At 34.2% G+C, this 21,519-nt stretch overlaps 2 protein-coding genes across 3 annotated transcripts; both read right to left on the bottom strand.

The window, feature by feature from the left end:
* Positions 1-5,128: 5,128 nt before the first annotated feature.
* Positions 5,129-6,416, bottom strand: LOC141483846 (uncharacterized). Its single transcript, XM_074178735.1, has one exon. It carries the CDS (start codon positions 6,116-6,118, stop codon positions 5,246-5,248), a length of 873 nt encoding a protein of 290 aa, XP_074034836.1. The 5' UTR covers positions 6,119-6,416; the 3' UTR covers positions 5,129-5,245.
* Positions 6,417-9,836: 3,420 nt separating this feature from the next.
* On the bottom strand, positions 9,837-19,971 carry Csp1 (chemosensory protein 1). Of its 2 annotated transcripts, none has more exons than XM_023167426.2 (3): positions 19,818-19,971; positions 15,455-15,644; positions 9,837-10,198 (listed from the first exon to the last, which is right to left on the bottom strand). In XM_023167426.2, exons 1-3 carry the CDS (start codon positions 19,833-19,835, stop codon positions 10,059-10,061), a joined length of 348 nt encoding a protein of 115 aa, XP_023023194.1. In that variant the 5' UTR covers positions 19,836-19,971; the 3' UTR covers positions 9,837-10,058. The 2 variants fall into 2 exon arrangements, with proteins under 2 accessions (XP_023023194.1, XP_074034835.1); XM_074178734.1 differs by lacking the exon at positions 19,818-19,971 and adding an exon at positions 17,087-17,110.
* Positions 19,972-21,519: the final 1,548 nt, after the last annotated feature.

Below are 21,519 nucleotides of genomic sequence, written 5' to 3'. Positions count from 1 at the left end.
CGGATTTAAATCCATTGGATTTCTTTCTGTGGGGACATCTAAAAAGCCTTGTTTACGCTACACCTATTCACACAAGAGATGCATTGTTGAATAGAATAACATTACATTGTGAAGCCATACGAAACGACCCTGGAATGCTATTTCAAGTACAGAGAGGGTGTCTTCGCAGACTGAGAAAATGTATAGAGAGAGAAGGTGGTCATATCGAGCAGTTTCTGTAGCGGATTTTTCATTTCTGTTTGCTCTTGAGGCTCTTGAGTTTCGTTAGTTAAACGTGTTTGCATTATAAAAATTTGTTATGAACATTTTACCTATCATTTCCATTTTCCTTAAAAACTAATATTTTCGAATAATGGTAGACATCTCAGGATAAATGTTGTTGAATTAACGTTATTATTATTATTTCTGCTTTGATAATTATTCATTTCAAATACTGGTGGACGAGCGGGTTTGATGTCGTCGAGTGAAACTACATTTTTATCAAGACTCGTTGCTCCGATCGACTTTCCACACGAGTACTTTTAATCATAAAATTGTCCAAGTAACCTTAATTTGTTGAAAAATATTGAAAAATATCTGTCATTTCAAAGTTTTGGGGTGTGGACTATCGGGGGTAGTCCGTTCCTGACTTTGTAGCAAAACAACTGACTCCTGCATGAAAGCTCATCGAAGGAATTCATTTGTTTAGTCAATTACCAAAATTTGGATGATTTTGAATATTCACTTGAAAAGTTATCAAAGAAAAACATTTTTCATTTTGTAACTTCGAAGGCCCGTTACTTGGTAACGAAGGATTTTAGGAAAAAAAGTTATATGAAGTACTGGTGATATTTTGACCCCATCTATACATTCCCGAGAGGAAAAGAGGAAGTCCAGGGACACCCTGTATATCATTGAGGATAATTTTGGCTATCTGCACTGGCTTACTTCTTGGGATCCTCCTGGAGAAGGAAATATTAAGAGCAGATAGTTGTTGGTTAACAGATGGATCAAAAACACCTTCCGGTTCTGGTATTTTCAGTCGCAGACCCAGGACAGAGATATCAACCTGCCTAGGAACCTAGGCGACTGTATTTCAAGCGGAAATTTACGCTATTGACCTTCTTACAGGTCACTGTCATTTGAATCATCATATGCAGAAACTCGGAAGACAGTATGTGTGTCGCCTTTGTTTGGAAAATAATGAAACAGCAGAGCACATACTTTGTGCCTGCCCCCCTGGGGATCGAATCAGGTTTTTAGAGTTCGGCAGAGCCGTACTTTTACCACCTGACCTGAAAGACCACTCATCATACAAACTAATCACCTTCGTTGAGAAGCTGGGTTTATTTGGACGAGTGTGAATAGGTGTGAGCCACAATAAACCCTTGAGGGTTGCGGTGGAGGGTCGAACAAACTCGCTCACTTGGACCTAACCTACTTCTTTGCGATATATCTGAATCATTTGACAGTGACAGAGTCATAGTGTATGACCTAATGAATCATTTTTTGACAGACAGGCTGCAATATACAGGGCTATTCAAATTCGTTTCTGTACATAAGGATATCGTAAACGATAAGAGATAGAGTGTCGGTTAAATTGTGGCAAAGTTGCGTATTTTAGATACCTATCTATTCAATGATGTAAAAAAATGGAATATAGCTCTTTGCTAGCACTTGATGTGGGCTATCAGAATATCTCCATGAATCTTTTATACAGGGTGTCATCTGACTTGGGCCACCCCCATCTTTGAATTTTCAAATACGGACCTGTATTTTTTGTTGTAGTTTTTGGATCGTAGATGTTCACTTCATACTGATAAAGTAAATTCAGTTTTATGCTTCGGAATGTTTCAGTAATATTTTATTATAATTGTGTGAATTGTTCCCTTTCAAATTACGGCCCTGGAAATTGGTTGACTGAGTTGAATAAAAACACAATAGCAACATTCACGTCTCCCTATGCACCGTAGAGTGTTTTGAGAGTTTTTTTTGCTCAGGTACCTATTCATATTTTTTCCATTGCTAAGAGCGTTTTCCACAATGAACTTCAAATAAGAAAACCTTTTATAATTATCTAAAACATATCTGCATCAAAAATATCTTACATGTGTTTCAATAAGCATAAAATGATATGATAGCAATAAAAACATCCGAAACGAACACTATAATTGTAATGAAAATTGAAATGAAGTAATTGATATACACAAAAAAAATAATGGCGCAATAAATGTTCGAATTGTAGTCCATCCATTTCGAGACATTTATGAACTCGGTTTTTCATATTATTCATTGCCATCAACACACTTATTTGCTGCATTGTTGCGAAATCATTCAAAATCCTCAATCTCGAGTCTTCCACATTTTCTAACTCTCTGCCAGCATAAATCCTATTTTTCAATGTCCTCCATAGAAAACAGTCTAAAATAGTAAAATCTGGTGATCTTGCAGGCCATCTTATTGGCCCATTATTTGTCTCGAAATGGAAGGACATATAACTGACGAATAATTCGAACATATATTGCGCCATTACTTTTTTTGTACATATAAATTACTTCATTTCAATTTTCATTACAATTACCTATAGTCTTCGTTTCGGATGTTATTATTGCTATCATTTCTTTTTCTGCTCATCATGCAATATATTTTCGTTATGATTCAGATAATCATAAAAGGTTTTCTTATTCGAAGTTTAGAAGTATAGAAAACGCTCTTAGCAATGGAAAAAATATGAATAGGTACCTAAATATGAAAAAAAAAAAACTCTCGAAAAACTTTACGGTACATAGGGAGACGTGAAAGTTACCATTGTGTTTTATTTAAATCAGTCAACCAATTTCCAGGGCCGTAATTTGAAAGGGAACAATTCACACAATTATAATAAAATATTACTGAAACATCCCGAAGCATAAAATTGAATTTACTTTATCAGTATGAAGTGAACATCTACGATCCAAAAACTACAACAAAAATACAAGTCCGTATTTAAAAATTCAAAGATGGGGGTGGCCCAAGTCAGATGACACCCTATATAAAAGATTCATAGACATATTCTGATAGCCCACATCAAGTGCCAATAGCAAAATGTGGACAGATTTTCAATATGTCAGCGAATAAAGAAGATATAGTCAAAAAAATAAGTTGGTATTTTTTGGTTTTTTCTGTATATCTCTAGAACCAAAAGAGCTATATTCGATTTTTTCACATCATTGAATAGGTCTCTAAAATACGCAACTTTGCCACAATTTAACCGACACTCTATCTCTTATCGTTTACGAGATCCCCATGTACAGAAACGAATTTGAATAGCCCTGTATATTATGTAAAAAAATGTGAAATCTGATACCAAAATTGTCAAGCATGGAGTACACCAGGGATCCGTACTTGGTCTCATTTTATTTATTATCTATATAAATGATCTTCCTACATAGGTATATTGATACAGCAAAATTTTTTTTATATGCCGATGTTGCAACTTTTGTCATAAGTAACAAACAAGTGGAGGAGTAAGATCAGTTGTCATGTGAAATTCAGTAAATAACTATCACAAATAGATTTCTAATGTCTAATGTGTAAATTAAATTGAAATGGACATACGACATCGTTTTGCAAAAAACTCTCAAGGTGTCGCTTCGCATTGAGAGGACTAAGGAGTTCAGTATATGTGCTGAGAATTGCACATTTTGTTATGGCTCACTGTAACATAAACTATGGAATACTGATATTGGGTACTTAACCACACGCAAGTGAAGAATTTATTCTCCAGAAAAATTGTGAGAGATTTAGTGGCTCCAGAATTCACAATCATGACACAATACACAAAGACATCATCAGGCTACCGAAGATACATTATCAAAACACTGCCAAAAAATCGGAGTTTATTCTTGATAATGATAAATATTTATCACATTCTGCCTTTATGTTATATGCGGATGATCTAAAAATTCATAGGGAAATACAGCATCACATGGATATTGTTTTGCTTCAGTCTGATTTAGATAGCTTCAATACCTGGTCTACTTAAAATAACTCGGATTTGAATATTTCAAAATGTTTCTCTATTAGTTTTATAATGGGTTATAGTAGTATTGAAAATGTATATTCAATCAATGACTTTGGACTGAAGATAGTTATTGAGGTTAAACTTTCAGAAGTCTTATAAACAAAATGGTGAATATAGCATCCAGGAATTTAGGCTTTAGTGTCAGGAATAGTAGACAATTCTCCCCCGCTACACTAAAATCATTGTATTGCCATTCAGTCATACCTTCACTCGAGTATGGCTCCATTGTTTGGTCTCCTCACTATCAAACACACATTGACAGTATTGAACGAATTCAGAAAAGGTTTCTAAAAACAATGTTCATTTCGTATGGGCACCTTTGCTACCCATGTAAACTACCAGATCATTTTAAACGAAATAAATTTGATAACTTTGGAAAAGCGAAGGAAGGTTTTAAAAATGTGTTTTCTTTATAAAATGGTTAATGGAATTATCATGTCTCCTCTGTTACTAAGCATGATTAGGTTTATTACATTGGCGAGAAGACGCAACCCTTCTGTTTTTGCCATTCTGTTTTATTCTACAAAATATAGCTATTATAACCCTATTATTAGGATTCGTAGAAATTATAATGAGCTGCAAAGTAATTGTGATCCATTTTGTGGTAGTATGGGTAAATTTAAAAGCAGTGCTACTGAAATTATCATGTGAAGTGTTATGTAAATGATTCAGGATGTTGTTATGAGCTAATGTTAAGGTAGAGATCAGGGCATAATTATGATTATTCATAGTGTAGTAGTTTTCTTAATTGCTCCTACTATTATTATAAACTTCCCAAGTATTATATTTTATAAAAATGGTGTAACCTCTGAAATACATAAATAATTAAAATTTCTTTCTTTCTATGCCACTTTGACTCAAATGAATAATTTCAGCTAAGTTATTCAACAGCATCACTGCTGCTACACTCCAGAACTATAATACTCTTCTCGAAGCATGTTTCACAAATTTAGATGCCATCAGGATATGAGCTATACTGTTAGTGGTTGATGAAACATGTATCGGGAAGTTGTTCTGGAATTGTCGTCAGAATTTCAATTATATTCATTTCACACTGGGGGTTCCAGGTCTATTTTTCAGTGGTGGTAATTAGTAAATATTTTATTGTTTACTTACTATGTTAAGCATATTGACTACATTATAAAACACCAGTCTTTTTTGAAAAATCATAGAATCAAATAAAAACAGTCACTTTTTGATTGATCAGTAACTATAAGAGAGTCCATTTTTCTGTATAGCTGCTGAAACAGCTGCATTCAAAAATTCCATGGGATCTTCTGAAACGGTATTCCTTTGATCCATTTGGCTGGAACAACTTGATCCACAGTACATCATATCAGTATCATTAGAGTTGGATGTTGATACATTTTCTTTGATGAGCTCCGATTGAACATTTTCAAAATTATCCTGTGTTGATTCTTCTATTTCAGCCTTCTTGAAAGATATATTGTTTTCAGAAGATTTGAAACAAGGAATATTTCTCTGAGAGCTTGACTGCAATCCATGAGATTGTATTGCCATCAATATAGCATCATCCTCAACCTGGACATCATTTTGACAATTTTCTACAAAATCAGTTGCATCAAACGGTGGATTGGAATAAGTGTCTAGCACACTATTTATAGTGTTATCAACAAATCCCCTGGCTAATTGCCTAGCTTGCCATTTCTGCAAAAAATACTCCTCAGTTTTTCGTTTCAAACTTACGAAAGTTATAGGATCTTCATCCAGAAAAACCCCATCTACAATACTGGAAAATTCTTCATTTACATTACTCATTATAGATTCTGTTTTCGTTAACAATGTTTCAAGGCAACATCTGCTCGAGCACTCCTGATTTTGGTTAGTCGAACATTGGATCTCTTTTTCTGACCTCTCATTGGCAATCATGTTATCGTTTTTTGTTTGATTATTGGAAGCAAAAGTATTGGAAAGGTCTGGATTATTGTTTTTCCTGGAATCCTTGAGGTGGTATTTACCTTTAACTTCCCAGACAAATCTGGCTTTCTTGAGGGGTCTGTCATCTTCAAGAGAATCACTTTCACGTGAGTGTTGTCCTCTATCTTGTTTAGGCATGAGGTAAAAAAATACCCCTATTCCAACTCACAGAAAAACAATTACTTGGTAGTTGGTATTGATCAACACTTCCACTAGTCGCAGCAACCTCTTTTAACAGTTTATTGGGCAACAAAATCTACATTTTCACAAAGTTTATGAAAAATCGCTAGTTTCACACACAAATACTTAATCTTGAAGTAATTTATTTTGGCAATCAATCAGAAATCAGATGTTTTCATTGGAAATTTTTGACATCGAAGTAGGTATCACGAATATCACAGATTGCATAATTTTCAATATAACGCAACTTCGTTTGAATACATGAAGAACAGAGATAAAAAGTAATGAGTATGTCCAACATTAAATGACGAAAAGGTGCGTAACGCGCCATCTGATTGCGTTAATACAAACTAAACGATTTTGCTTAAAGTTGGGAAAGTTTCCGCTAGATTAAGTTAGATTCAATATTTGTATGGAACATTATCTTGCTATCATATGAAAATCAGTTTTGACTATTGCTACATTCACAGTATTAACAAATATCAAGGTGCATTTTATTCATCTCAGCAGTATATTTACGGTAAAAGTTTATTGAAAGTTTTAACTATGCTTCATTCGCAGTGATATTCAAGAGGGAGGAGTGGCTGACATCTAGGTTTCACAATTCGAATGTCAAACTCAGGGGAAGAAAAGTGAAAACAATGAAACTTCAAATTGTCGTTGTTCGTTCATTCATTCATATATGGTTATATATAACTAACTTCAAATAATTTTTACCACAATATGAAAATAGGGTGACTATGACGTAGACAACGTCTACGTTCCCTGGTGAAAAGTCATCAAATTGCCCATTTTTAAAATGTCCAAAAAAATCGAAACATCAATTATCAATATTTCAGATTACAAGAAGTGACACTCTGCAACCTTTTCACCTGATGATCAAACGAAATCTTCAGTTGGTGAACTCATCTTCTTCATATAGGCCAAATATCTCTAGTACCAAATATCTTCAGTTGTGACTATATTATACATTTATTCTGGTTATTCAAAAATTACTACACAGATATTTGTTGATGTAAAACTTCCCTAGAAAATTAATACATGTATATTAAGATACATGATAATATATATCAATGACCACGGAAAAAAGGAAACTGTTTCATCCTGTTCATACCTAACCTATTATTATTCTTGTTTATTCAGCATTGCTAACACTTTATTCAGCTGAAATAACAGTCATCCGAGAAGCAGTTCAGTATGTTGTTGACAATGATATCAAACACGCAGTCATCTTTAGCGACTCAAAAAGCGCACTGGCAAAAATTTCCCAGTCAACCATATCTGCAAACAGTCAACTGACATATAGAGCCACCACAAAGGGAAACAGCATGGATCCCTATATAGTCACTACAACATCAAGGGTAATGGTACAGCCGACACCTTAGCCAATATTGGAAGAAACCATCCACTCTCTAATCATCCTCAAGCAGACTATAGAGAGTTTCAAGCATTATTGAAACATAACATAGACTCGACCAATTCAAAGCCAAACTTAACTTTTCCTCTGCCACAACCTTACAAAACTCCACGGTTCAAGGATCTGGCTACCTGTTCTCATAGAGGAATCGTTAATATGTGCCGAATTAGGAGCAATCATTCCCTCAATAAGGCGCATCTCCACAAACTTAAGATAGTTGATGACGACCGCTGCGAATGTGGGGAAGTACAGATTCTCCTACACATATTATTTGCCTGCCCTAACAATTCTCACAATATACAAATGCCTCTGTCACCATCCCTCCTTCAACTATTAAGCCTCTTACCTTCCACGATATCTTTTTCAAACATATATCACCATCTAACATACAAACCATATCCAAATTCCTGATTGCATCCAATATGAAGATGTAGTGATCAAGACAGAGCTAATACTTGTGCGCATGCATTGCTTCGCCAATCATGACCTGATAGTAATGTCCATACACGTATAGTCGGACGTTGCCTGTTAACTCAGTTCAACTTTGTTTAAGTGCAAACCCAGGTTGAGTTTGGGTCCGACTCCGATCCACTTCAGTGTGGGCTCCACCTGTTGTAGCAACATGATTCTGGATAGGGCTGGATAGCCCTGGCAGCTGAAGCCATTAAGGAAAAAAGAAGAAGAAGTTCATTCATAACACATGTGAATTACCAAATAATCGACATCTACCAACTTTTGTTTTAAATACTGGCTTTATCATCTTCAAATGAAAACTCATTTCCTTTTCCATTGAGTTTCTCGACTGACAAGTCACTCAGTTGAGTTTGGCATAATTAGTGCAGAAATTAAAATTTTTGAAGTTCCATATTGTACTTTTGATTCGCCTTTTCTTGTTAGAGTTAGAACATTCCCGATTCCCGTTCGCAATCCTGATTTTTATTTCTTCAGCTAGCCTCTGTAGATTTAACGTATATCTTACTACCTCCTCTTTCACTAGATGCTCAGTTGCTAGGTACACTATCTAGTATAAAATCTATTCTGAATTCATCATATTTCGGGCATGTCTCAAAATAAACAGGTCACTTGAATTTATTTTATCTTCTGCTTTGCTTGTTTCTCCTTTAGTGCCACAATTAACTTGTATAGTCATGCCTCAGTCATGAGTGAAATTTTTGACACAGTAGCTTTTTCGTATTCAATAACTTACTAAAAGTTAATTATTTATTCTAATTTCTATATACCCTAAGTAATCACATTGAGTATGTATTTCCACTCAATCAAAATTAACTATAGCATCTACCTACTGAACTTTCATATAACAACCTCAATTATGATTACATTATATCAATTCTACATTAATATATATCTATGAAGACTAGGATAACAATGATTATTAATAAAACAAGTTCAATATTTATCACCATCACTGAACTTGTTTTCTTAGAAATCGATGTTATTCTAATAATCATAATATTAATGTCAATTGATATAATATTATCTGGGCTCTAGGTAAGTAGATGCTTCAGGTAATAATTATGATCGAGTAAGTAGCTGACTAGGTAGTTATGTGATTACATGGTGTAGGTATGTGAAAATTTGAGTAGGTACCTAAATAATTAATTTTCAGTATGTTATTCACCAGGAAAAAGCTACTGTGTCAGATATTCGTGATAGTTATGAAAATTAAGTTTGTGAAGATCAAATGGTTTATGAAATTTATTAGTTGCATTTATTAGTGTATTAGTTTTCAAAACAATGAAATTAAAATCAACTAATTAATTTAAAATGTAAATGTTTATCTAATATGAGAATAGATTTAACATTTACTGACCCTTGACACATACCTAATATACGTGGGCTCAATGCTCAGATAAATGCACATTTTGATTGTTAAATATAAGGATATAATTGATCTACTGATGACTTCATAGTGGGCCGTAGTGTGATTGACCTTTCTTTCCAGGAGGCTGCTCACTTTCACTTTCTAAATCATCACTGTCGGATATATTCGATTTTTAATCATTTTCAAAAATAATTTATTTAGTAAAACACACGTTATGTGTACTTTACTAAACAGACCTGTATATACTATAGGTATCCGAGCTCAGGGTGGTGAAAGCCAGTGGAAAGAGAATCTCACAGTCGCTTGCGCATGGCGACCCGTCGCCACGGCATGCGTCACCACACCTGCAATCGGCTTTACGTATGACTATAGAGGTTTCACATCGATGTAATAATAATTCATTCATAGACATGATGTTGATTATACTTTTTTATTTCACTATTTTTTGTACATATACAATAGATTATTTATTTTAATCTCCACTAAGAAATGATACACATATACTGAAAATTTGTTTATATCCTGCTTCATGTTCTTTATTCATCAAGGTTTGTATTGCAACAAGTTGAATGTTTCTTACTTGTATTTCAATGTCAATTAGGATACCTACACATAACTTGTATAAATTGAACTTTTCTTCATCCAGAGTACTGTTTCAAAATTTTATTCCACTCCTTGGGAAAATTCACTTGCATATATGCCAAAACTTTTCTGATTTGCCTTTGTTCCTGTGGAGTACACTGCGTACAAGATCCTTGAAGAACCAATGGAGCTAAACCTGGAATATTAAAAAAAATCTGTCAAAATCTGTTTTTCCGTCAACCAGATATCGCCACTTTACGAACATGACTCTCAAAAGTCAAGCTAAGGACTAACGAGGTCTTACCTTTTAACGTGTGATTCTTAGCACGGTGTAGAATGTAGAAAACAAGAGATAACTAGCTATTTACGGTTTATTACCTGATTATTTTGGAACTATTATACAGTGTGTCAATTTGAAAACTTCCCACCCTCAATATCTCCCTTCCAGTACATAATATGAAAAAATGGTCAGACAGGTCAACTTTATTTGCAAGGGGGACACTCTGAATGAATATTTTCAACCCTCGGGGTTCAACCCCCTAGGAGGGGTGGATGTTACCCTCAGAATTTCAAATGGAAAGGGGGGTCAAGTGGCACATCATTTTGAAGGGCATTCAATTCTCTTGCCAATGATACCTTTTTCATTAGTTTTTGATGAGCAGTTTTTGAACAATAACGTTCCAAACGAACGGTGATTAGAAGTGAATAAGAATAAATGATTAAAACTCGCCCGCACTAGATGTTTGGTATTCAGGTTGGTATTCAAAACAAATGATTGTAATGGACTATTGGAAAAGGTGAGCATCGTACTAGGTAGCATCGTTCCAACCCTTGAGTAATATTCGAATTCGTGGATGTGAGAGGAATGTAGAACTACTTAGTTAACGAAATACGCATCGAGTGCAAACAAAAAATACTAAATTGCAAAAAACAAATTTCAACCATCTTGTTACGCTTTATCTGATAATATGTTCAAAATGTTGTCCATTCTGCTCTAAACAGTAATACAGTCTGTTTTCGAACTCCTCTCGAACATTTTGGAAAACTTCACCACTAATTGACCGGCATGCTGCTGTAATTCGTCCTTTGAGGTCATCCATATCAGTGGGCTGTGTTTTATAAACGACAGATTTGAGATATCCCCAAAGAAAAAATCTAATGGAGTCAAATCCGGTGATCTCGGTGGCCACTCAATTGATCCCCTTCTGCCAATCCATCTCTCCCGGAATCGCTCGTTCAACCATTGTCGGACGGGGCGAAAATAATGAGGTGGCGCACCGTCCTGTTGGAAATGTAACAAATCTTCCTGCAACAGTAAATTACCGTGTGCATCAATTTGAGTTTCGAGCTCGTGAGTTATAAGTGGATCGATAGGTGCTTGAAGCATATCTAGGTACAGATCACCATTCAAGTTTTCTTCAAAAAATAAAGGTTCGATAATGGCATTTCCAAGAATACCAGCCCAAACATTAACTTTTTGTGGGTGTTGTGTATGTCCTTCTCGAAAATTGTGAGGGTTTTCGTCACTCCAATAGCGACAATTTTGCCTATTAACATTGCCATTCAGGAAAAATGAACATTCATCACTGAAACAGATATTGAACAGAAGATTAGGTAAAGCATTGATTCGAAGAGTCATGATTTCACAGAATTCTATTCTTCTGTCATAATCATCCTCATGGAGCTCGTGGAGAATCTGCATTTTATATGGATGAAATTTGTGCATTTTCAGTGCTTTCCTTACAGTCTCGTGTGACATTCCCGTCTGTTCTGCTACTGATCGTAAGGAGCTAGTCGGCTCTGCAGCAAATATTCCCAACACCTCAATTTGAGCATCCTCATTCAGTACTCTGGGGTTATTCCTTTTTTTATTCTTCACCGAACCAGTTTCGGAAAACTTTGTCACCAAATCAAGCACATACCGGTGACTTATATTAAGATTTGGATTTCTTTCATTAAAAAGAGATGCCGCCCTTCGTGCGCTTTCAATTCGGTCTTGGATAGTGTAAACCATTCTTACAATTTATACACTTTCTAAGGTATCGCTGATCAGCTCAACAAATGAAACTGAAATGATAGTACTACCAAATGGCTTGAATGCGATGAACACCTTTTTTGCTCAAAAAACGATACTTTTTATAGCAGAAGTAACAAAAAAGGGATAAGAGTTTTAAATCCGATAATAAACCCAAATGAAAGTCACCGAAATCAGATAACTAATTAATGTAAATTTTTTGAGGCTTGTCTAATTTTACCCCTGATGGAAAGTTGAAAAGCTGACCCGTCATCACAAGTTTTACTTATAAGAGAGTCAATAAATTGTATTTCTTTGCATACTAACTTGATAACCAGGCATTTTAGTATAGGCCAATTCTAATTACTTCTATTAGTTTAGAACTACATTTTCGGATACTGCTGATCGGAAAATAATAAATGAGGGCACCGTCGGCAAGCGAATTGAATGCCCTTCAAAATGATGTGCCACTTGACCCCCCTTTCCATTTGAAATTCTGAGGGTAACATCCACCCCTCCTAGGGGGTTGAACCCCGAGGGTTGAAAATATTCATTCAGAGTGTCCCCCTTGCAAATAAAGTTGACCTGTCTGACCATTTTTTCATATTATGTACTGGAAGGGAGATATTGAGGGTGGGAAGTTTTCAAATTGACACACTGTATATAATGGGCTGTTCAAGAAATCGTCACTTTAAAAGGTAAAACTCACTAAGTGACATTTTGAGGCAAAATGTCACTTAGTACAAGTACACTTTTTAATGCATGCTCTACACGAAGAGAAAATAACCAAGTGTCAATTCTACTTAGTTTCATAGAACTGTATTAGTAAAAATAACCAAGTGCAAATTTATGAGCAATCATCTGAGAAGCAAAACTGAAAATGCACTTGATTAGATTTACCTATACCAGCTACCATAGCAGCCGGGCAACATAGTATACAGAACAAAAGCGTTGAGTACTTATTCAGTTTCAACTGTTGAAACACGTGTTACGATATTTTACTTGAGTGGGTTATTTATTAAAATATTTTATTCATAGTACGGTGTATAATGAGTGAAAGAACTAAATTATTAATCAAAAATGCCCTAGAATTATGCGAACACCTTTAACCTTCAGTTAAACTTCTTCTTTAAAAGTAAAATCATATAAGTAATGACTAATATGTTCATAATAGTTATGCAATATTTGCATAAATGGGAAAATGATACATAAGTTGAAAAGGCAAACGAAGCTTTACATAATACAGAACCGGGTAGAAAATATAGTGATGGTGATGAAGACTTTGTTGCACTACAACCTGTAACTTGCCTTTTGTGTATAGTAAGTATTATGGTAAATAAATGGGAGGTAGAACCACATTTTCTATCTTTTGGTAATGAAGTATTTACATCTTTTACGGTTTGTCTTTAATTAAGGATCACGATATTCAATTCAACAATTCAAAATTCTCTTCAAATTATGTATGCTGGGAAATCCCAACCTTCTCCTGGTTCCTTCCCTTTTCTTATTTCCTCTCCTTTTCTTTTCTCTCAATTTTAATTTTTATTAATTTTTTTACTATTATTTTTTTCTATCTTCATCACCCAAAATTTCCCAACTTTTCCCAACTTTTTCCCAAGTCAAAAAAGCAGGGGGGAAGCTCCCCCCCCATCTCCCTAATGGCGACAGCCCTGAATGGAACACCCTGTATTTTATTACATTTTTGAATTTCTCAGCACATGCCATGCCCACTTTGTATAACAATGCCTATACCCTGATTTGTTGGTTTTCGAGATACTCATTTTTTTCAGAAAAGCATCAAGTTTTGAACAGGTCCATAGAATTTTCGAAAATAATTCACAGGATGGTTGAAATTTCCACCTAAAACATAACATCGAGAAAACTGATGAAGAAACACGATTTTTCCAATTAGAAACCATACACTATTCTATTATTTTTGGATTCTACGAAAAAATATATCAAATTCGTGAAGAACGTCCTATACCTGAACTAAAATACACCCCTGGCAAGATATATACGATTTTGGAAAATATTTGAAATTTGAATCATTCGAAACAATACCAAACCAAGAAATGAACTAATATTAACTCTGTCGTTGGTAAAAGGTAACTCAACATGAAAATGGATGGATTGAAATGAAATACTATCAGAGAGATGAATTATATCTTTGTTTATTGATATCGAATACAGTAATTTTATTTTGTTCATATTTTTTAAGGTTACATTTTACTTTAATTTTAGAATTTAACGTAATTTCTTTAAATTCAAATAATATTGTGGTTCATTTCAACAGATGTTCAAAGACGTTACCGTTTTGTTCTAAACAAGAATATATTCATTTTTGCATACTACTATTTGTAACTTTCTGTACCTATGGAGTCAGGAATCAAATTATTGAAAGCTCTCATAACCCTTAGTTTCATGTTTTCTTTATCACTCACAGGATCCGCATAAGCATTTTCTTCGATATGAAGAACTCCAGTGGCGCCAGGTCTGGAGAGCGGGGAGGAAATTTAAGTGGCCCATTATTGTAGCAAAGCCACTGATCTTCGAACATCCCATTTAACAACCCATCAACGGTATCAGTACTATGTGCATCCATCTGATACCATAACTTGAAACGGTATTTTTCACAAACATGCCTTATGGTTTCAACAACCACATTCCTAATTATATGCGAATATCTATCGCTATTCAAATTCTCTTCATAAAGATATAAACATAAAATTCGGTCTTCCTTTATAGCGCAAAAAACATTAAAACTCCATGAATCCTGGAAGTTGCGGTGGCGAACGAGCTTTGGATTTTCTGCTGACCAAAAATGATTATTATGGCGGTTGTACATACCATTTTTGGCAAATTTGGCTCCATCTGTCCATATCATGTTCTTCATGAACTCAGGATCCTCCTATATCTTGATAAAAAACCATTTTGAACCTGGTGATATATAAAGGGACGCCACTTATGTTTGAGCAAAAACCGGTTTATTGAGGAACATGAAATTCTAAGTGACTTTTCTGCGTTTTTCAATGAATTTTCTGGATAGGCTGTGAAGTAGGCCATAACTACAATTTCGATGTCCTCATTGTTAACGAGTGTTTTTTTTTTGTTGATGACAGACGAAAAAGATCCGAAATCACGGAAGTTAATATCCCGAAAACTAACAAATTTCGGTATATGCATTGTTATACAAAGTGGGCCTAAAATGTGCTGAGAAATTCAAAAATGTAATGAAATACAGGGTGTTCCATTTGAAATAAGGAAGTTGCCCCTCTATTTGTCAGTCAGTACGTATCTCCAGTTGGACTGTATTTATTGACTACTAAACTCATTTCCCTATATCGTCTTTTTTCTTGTAATCTTCATTCAAAAAACCTTAATGAATATCAGTAAGGACTTTACCCATCTAGTGCATCGCATGAATTAATGGTTACTCACTTTTCAAGCGCCTACCCACAGGATCACAGGGGGCTTCTCCAATAGCACATTTCAACTGCCTCAGGAGATATCGTTTGTCTTTCAATGTGCTTTCCAAGGCATCGTCGGAAATGGAAGGTCGGTCTGTAGATGCTAAAGGTTTTGTCAAAGTGACGGTTACATACAGGATCATGACTACGAGGACATAAATCTGAAACAAAAAAATATAATATAATATAATTTCGCTAGGATGGGTGTTTTTAGTTTACAAGCGTTGCGGCCTGATCGATATTTATGTTATTTTAGTTGCCAGAAGGAAGTTATTTATTTGGAGCAAATATGTTTTTTCCTACAAATGAAACACTTCTTTCTCTTTATGGATATAATTAATTACGTATATTATTCCACATTCGACAGAAATATCCATTTGAATGTTTTTTATACCCCTCATTTACCTATATGTGACTACTAGCCCCAGATACTGTGATAACCATTGCATATACTGTCACACTTTTTCTTTTCCACGAGTATTGTTAAATTTCATCTATGAATGATGTTGGAGAGAAAAATAATATATTTTTCAAATGAGTATAGAAACACTATCTATTGATAAGAAAATATCATTGATAAAAATGCAAAAGACACAAAATGTGACTTCCAACCCTGGTCTCTCCTTCTTGCATCTAAAGAATTCAATGAAATGAGTTCTCTGAAAATATTTCTTGTGAAGTGATCAATGTTTTCTGGTTTTCAACCTGGGATAATCTGAATAATGAATAAATCCACTAATCTACACCAAGAAAAAACTCGTGCAAGTGTGATAACAGACGAACTGAAAATAAGTCAACAATTTGTGGTATTCAGAAATTTTGCAGATCTTGTGAGATTTTATTTACGAAGAATTTGGTTTTATATTTGGGTTTTTTTCGAATAAGGTAGCGTTACATTCTCAGAATCAGTTTTTTCTTCCATTTCTTCCAACAGTTTCAGAACTCTTTCACCTCCATCATTATAGTTCTAGGGTTACTTATATAGAAGGTTCGCGAAATATCATTTTCGATTGACATTTGTGGCTGAATATGGCACTGCCATGTGATTACTCTAAATCATTATCCAATAATACTGAATTACTGAATCATACCTTTGCTAACATGTAAGAGAAACAACTATTCGTTCGATTGGAGACCTGAAGTACACAAGCTCTTTTTCATTGACATTTCCATAGAAAGTATTCTGCTGATGAAGAGATAGCTACGACAGACGCAATCGTACCCTTTCTCATGTTTCAATTACCTTCCACTTTTTTTGAAGCTCGGATTTTTAGAAAAAAAAGTATGATATTTCCATATTTCTATAGATTTTTCTGGAAAAGATTTTCGAAATATTTCATTACAGCGTTACAGTAATTTGGTGCTCAGGTCGAATGATTTCAATATCAATGTTCATGACAGGTAATTATAATTTTTCAAATCGAATGATTATTGAGTAGATTTTATTTATCGTATACAGAGTATAATATCGTATACTTTGGGAAAAATATAATATATACATATATTTTTCATACACACCAAGCTCAATCAATCAAAATGCAATTAATTCTCTAATTTTCAGAAATTTACTGCAAACGCTATGATGATAACTCAAAATAAATACCTTCAACATATGGTCTCGAAATTCCTCAAACTGTAATACGTACTCTAGTGATTTGTTTAGCAATATTTCGAAAGTTATGGACTTGCAGATGTTTCAAACTATCGAACCTGGTATAGAACCATATAGATCAAATGTTTCAATTTGAAAAGAATTGACTCACACCCATATGTTGGTTCTGCTGCCTAAATCATTACGCTATTGTCATAATATTCATTCGAAACAATGATACTGGGTTAAGGCTTTGGTATTATTATGTTATCGCTACCACACACAGATCAATCAAGGATTTAAATCGATTGTACACGAATTGCGTCAGAAAAAACTCGCAAAGAATACAAAGTACCTGGTCATGAAATCAATTGGAATGAATATGTCGCCACAACATCAAATATTATATTGATGAACAAATAATTGAAGAACGGAAGTATGCTAAGCAATAATTGAGGCTGAAGCCGATAAAGTAGTGATTCACGTAACAAGTCCGGAAAATACTGTTTTTTGTACGAGAAGACAAAAAAGTCTGCGAGCCAAAAAAAAACTGTTTTGGAAGGTGTTGCGTACACTATTTTTTTGGTAACTGTGTACAATAACAAATCAATGAGTCATTCCCAAGTCATACTTGAATTAATGGGTTATTTCACAATAAAAACCACTTTTTTATGAACTCATGTCAAGAATTCTTATGTATGTAATTAATCGAGTTGTAATGAAATAGGTACACAATGACTAGCAGAAAGTTGTCGGAAAAAGGTTCATACCTAACTGACATTTATTGTAATAACATTTACAATAATGATAATGAATCTAATAGTGGCTAGGAGAATAATTCGAAGTGGAAAATCTTTTCCTTCCACACAACTCTACTTACACTCAAAAATTTTTTAGTTTATATTCCAAGGAGGAGAAAACTATCAAATGTTGTCACTAATTTCAGCAGGAGATTTCAATGTTAATTTCGCTTTCGAAGTTAGACAATCCTTGGTTACCTTTCTACAAGATAAATCATAACTACAAATGAATAATAACCGAAATGGGCCTACCACAAGACATGGAACTACAATCAATGCAGTTTTCTCTAAATATCTTTCTAATTTTCATTCGAGAACAAGTGTACTTTATTTCTTATATCATGAGTGTTTTGTTTGGGTTTTACAATTAACTCCTGATGTTCCGATAATGGAAATAAATTAAATAAAAAATCTATTCATTAATGTTAATTCATCAATAAAAACCCATGATGAATTTAAATATGTGTAGAAAAATAATATACCTACATATATGCATGTGTATATTATACACATTTGAACATACAGGGGCAACAAAAGTACGTTAAAATATTCAAGTGACGTTTTACTTAGACAATTAAAAAAAATTATATAAACTTGTGTCCAGAAATCTGCGTTTCAGAGATGCAGGGTTTTGAAATTGATTTTTTGTTCGTTTTTTAAAAATAACTTTTGCAAAAAATAAGTTGTTTTCACGAAATCTAATGAAATTTAAATGTAATATCTAGAGAGCGCTGCGTACGCTGTCATTATTCATTTATTTCAAATTGCCCTAAGCTAAGCAAATTTTTGACAGTAAACTTTCGGTATTTCTCATGAAAAAACCTGATTTCTACACCTTCTCCAAGTAAAAAAGGTACACTTCCTCAACAACTCTGTTGGTAATTGTTTCCGAGATATTTACAATTTTCTATACCGATGCATATCACTTAGCTCCTAGGGCATTATGGAATCTAGGTTTACTATTATTTATCTAGTGAGCACTTAATTAGCACTTTATTTTGATTGTCAATGTATTAGTTTACGAGTATCTCAAGACTTTATTACATACTGTTAATTTTTTTCCCAAAACAGGTATCTCGAATTTTTTTTCACTTATTCGCGGTCGTTTTCATCTAATTTCTTGCAAGCACCTATTTAGCACTTTATTACCACGCTTAGTTTATACCTAATAGAGCATTCGTCCTCGTTTTCAAGAGACCTGATTCTTAGATCTGTTGTTTAGCGAAATTGGAAGCTTTTGTTAATTAATTAGGAAATTTTATGATCCTCACCGTTTAGCACTTAATTAGCACCTAATAGTGTTCCCTTAACATTCATTATTTTATTATTATTTTCATTACTTTGCTAGCATCACATACTGCTAGCAACGCAAATTTGAGTATTGTGGTGTAAGTTACAGAGCACCTAATTTTTGACTTCGGTACCTAAAAAACACCTAGAAAGTACCTAATTTTGGCATTTTCTAAATGCGATTTCCGTACTCTGCTTTGCTGGCGTAACAGAGCTCCTACAGCGGTGTTGAGGAGGTGTATCTTTTTCACTTGGAAAAGGTTTTTGAATAAGGTTTTTCATGAAAAGTACCAAAAGTTTGGTGGCAAAAGAATTATGCTAATTTGAAATGAATAATGACAGCTTACGCAGCGTCCTCTATTAGATGATACATGAAAATTATTACGAAATTATGATTTCCGACGTTAAAAAACCCCGGGTACCAACTTTCGTGCAAATAATTTATTTTTTGCAAAAGTAATTTTGAAAAACCAACAAAAAGAAACAATTTCAACACCCTACGTCTCCGAAACAAATTTCCAGACGCAAGTTTATGTTAACTTTTTTCTCAAGATTATATCAGAAATACGTCACATGAATATTTCAACGTACCCTGTAGAATATTATTAATTCCAGTGAGAGAATTACTAACATATTAATACAATTCGACTCACCTGATATCTGAATTCCATCTTGAACTATGAACGGTGACTGAGAAAGTGTTTTGTAAGTGAAAGTCAACTACAACAACATGCACGATACAAACTCAGGGTCTTTGTTGAACGAGCGGCTTAATAAGCATCCAGCGGAATAAAATTGTTCAAAGAAAGAGTGAACGGGGATAAAATACCTGATCTTGGAGAAATTTTGGATTTTCCATTGTAATTCCGATAGCTTGATGAAATGAAAGCATCAGTGAAAGAAGTTACGAAATAGGTTTATTTGGAATTGAAAAATGAACATTTATGATCCAACACGAATATTATATAATGATTTTTTTAAAATAATAGTTACATCGAACAATTATTTCTCGTGGCTAAGTGAATTCAGTCGAAGAAACTATCGAAGTAGAAGATTTTGAAGTTCAAGCGTGATCTATAAATTTCTTAGCACGATGATTGATGAAAAATTCACTTGGTCTGAACAAATCAACTGAAGCATACCCTGAGCAAAGCATCGCTAGTCAATGTTTACTATGCTCTCGCTTATTCACCAATTAATTATAAATAACATTATCATATGGGGACAAGCAACGGAATGTAGCCGGGTACTCATTAATAAAAAAATAATTATACGACTGATTTTCAGTCTAGAACAGGGGTCTCCAAACTTTGAAGCCTTCGGGCCATGAAGATTTTTTTCAGTTTGTTCCAAGGGCCAATTTCTGCCCTTAACTATATTTCTAGACTAGGATAGTCGCAAAGTGCGTGACCTAAGCAAACTTACGCTTTTTTGCATTTCAATTATTATTGTGTATTGTGACATATAACGACATCTAGTGACGAGTAGTGGTACTATGTACTATCTTTTTCAGCTACCCGCTAAGTGGCATTAGGCATAATTAAATATTTGGAATTACCGCGTTGGTTCGAGAAAATTCTGGTTCTAGCTACTGTATTCCGATCACCTCGAGATGACAGTAAATAAAAAGACTAGCGGCGCAACTGCGAGTTAGTCTGCGTAGGAAAGGCGAAGAAAGCGAAACTGTCTATTGTGAAATGAAGTAACACCCGTCAGTAAGAGTATTTTGATATTGTTTTTGAGTGTGATTAATATGGAAAAGAAGCGAAAAATCGGTAGTGAATGCAGAACGTTCCAAGAAAAATGGAACTTTCAGTTTTTTGTGATTGAGTCCAGTAATAAGGCGCTATGTTTAATTTGTAATGAAACCTGGTGTTCAAATTTCTGAACTAAAATGAATCTTTCTATTTTCGGAAAGAGAATTACTAGAATACGTAGCCTTACGTTATATACTGCTATTGTGTTCCCCGTTTCCAGATTTCCTATCAACTGGAAACTCAAATGTTAAATTTTTCATTCATGAGCAAATTGTTTCACAAACTATAAATATAGGTGACCGAAGTTTCACCCACATGAATGATAATTCATTAATTGATTTCAATTATTCGTATACTAAATGTTGCGGAAAGCAAATAGAATGATGGAAAGCCGATCCAGATAGATTGAGATGTTTGAGCGTTCATGTACAAACAGACGAACAAACAGCGATCAATTACATATTTGACATATGTATTGATTTTTTTTTCTTCATAGAGTAATCATGAGCGAGATGAACCGAACTGTCACATTACTTATGCTTTCTGACTGAATTATTCATACATAACTCAAAGCGGCCCTCCGTCTAACTTTTGTTGA

This window comes from Leptinotarsa decemlineata, unplaced genomic scaffold, assembly GCF_025532065.1.
Source record: "Leptinotarsa decemlineata unplaced genomic scaffold, Ldec_3_MD MMD2_tig00004307_RagTag_RagTag, whole genome shotgun sequence".
Taxonomy (NCBI): Eukaryota; Metazoa; Arthropoda; class Insecta; order Coleoptera; family Chrysomelidae; genus Leptinotarsa; species Leptinotarsa decemlineata.
Note: the sequence above shows the minus strand (reverse complement) of the source record. Positions and strands in the feature narration are given on the sequence as shown.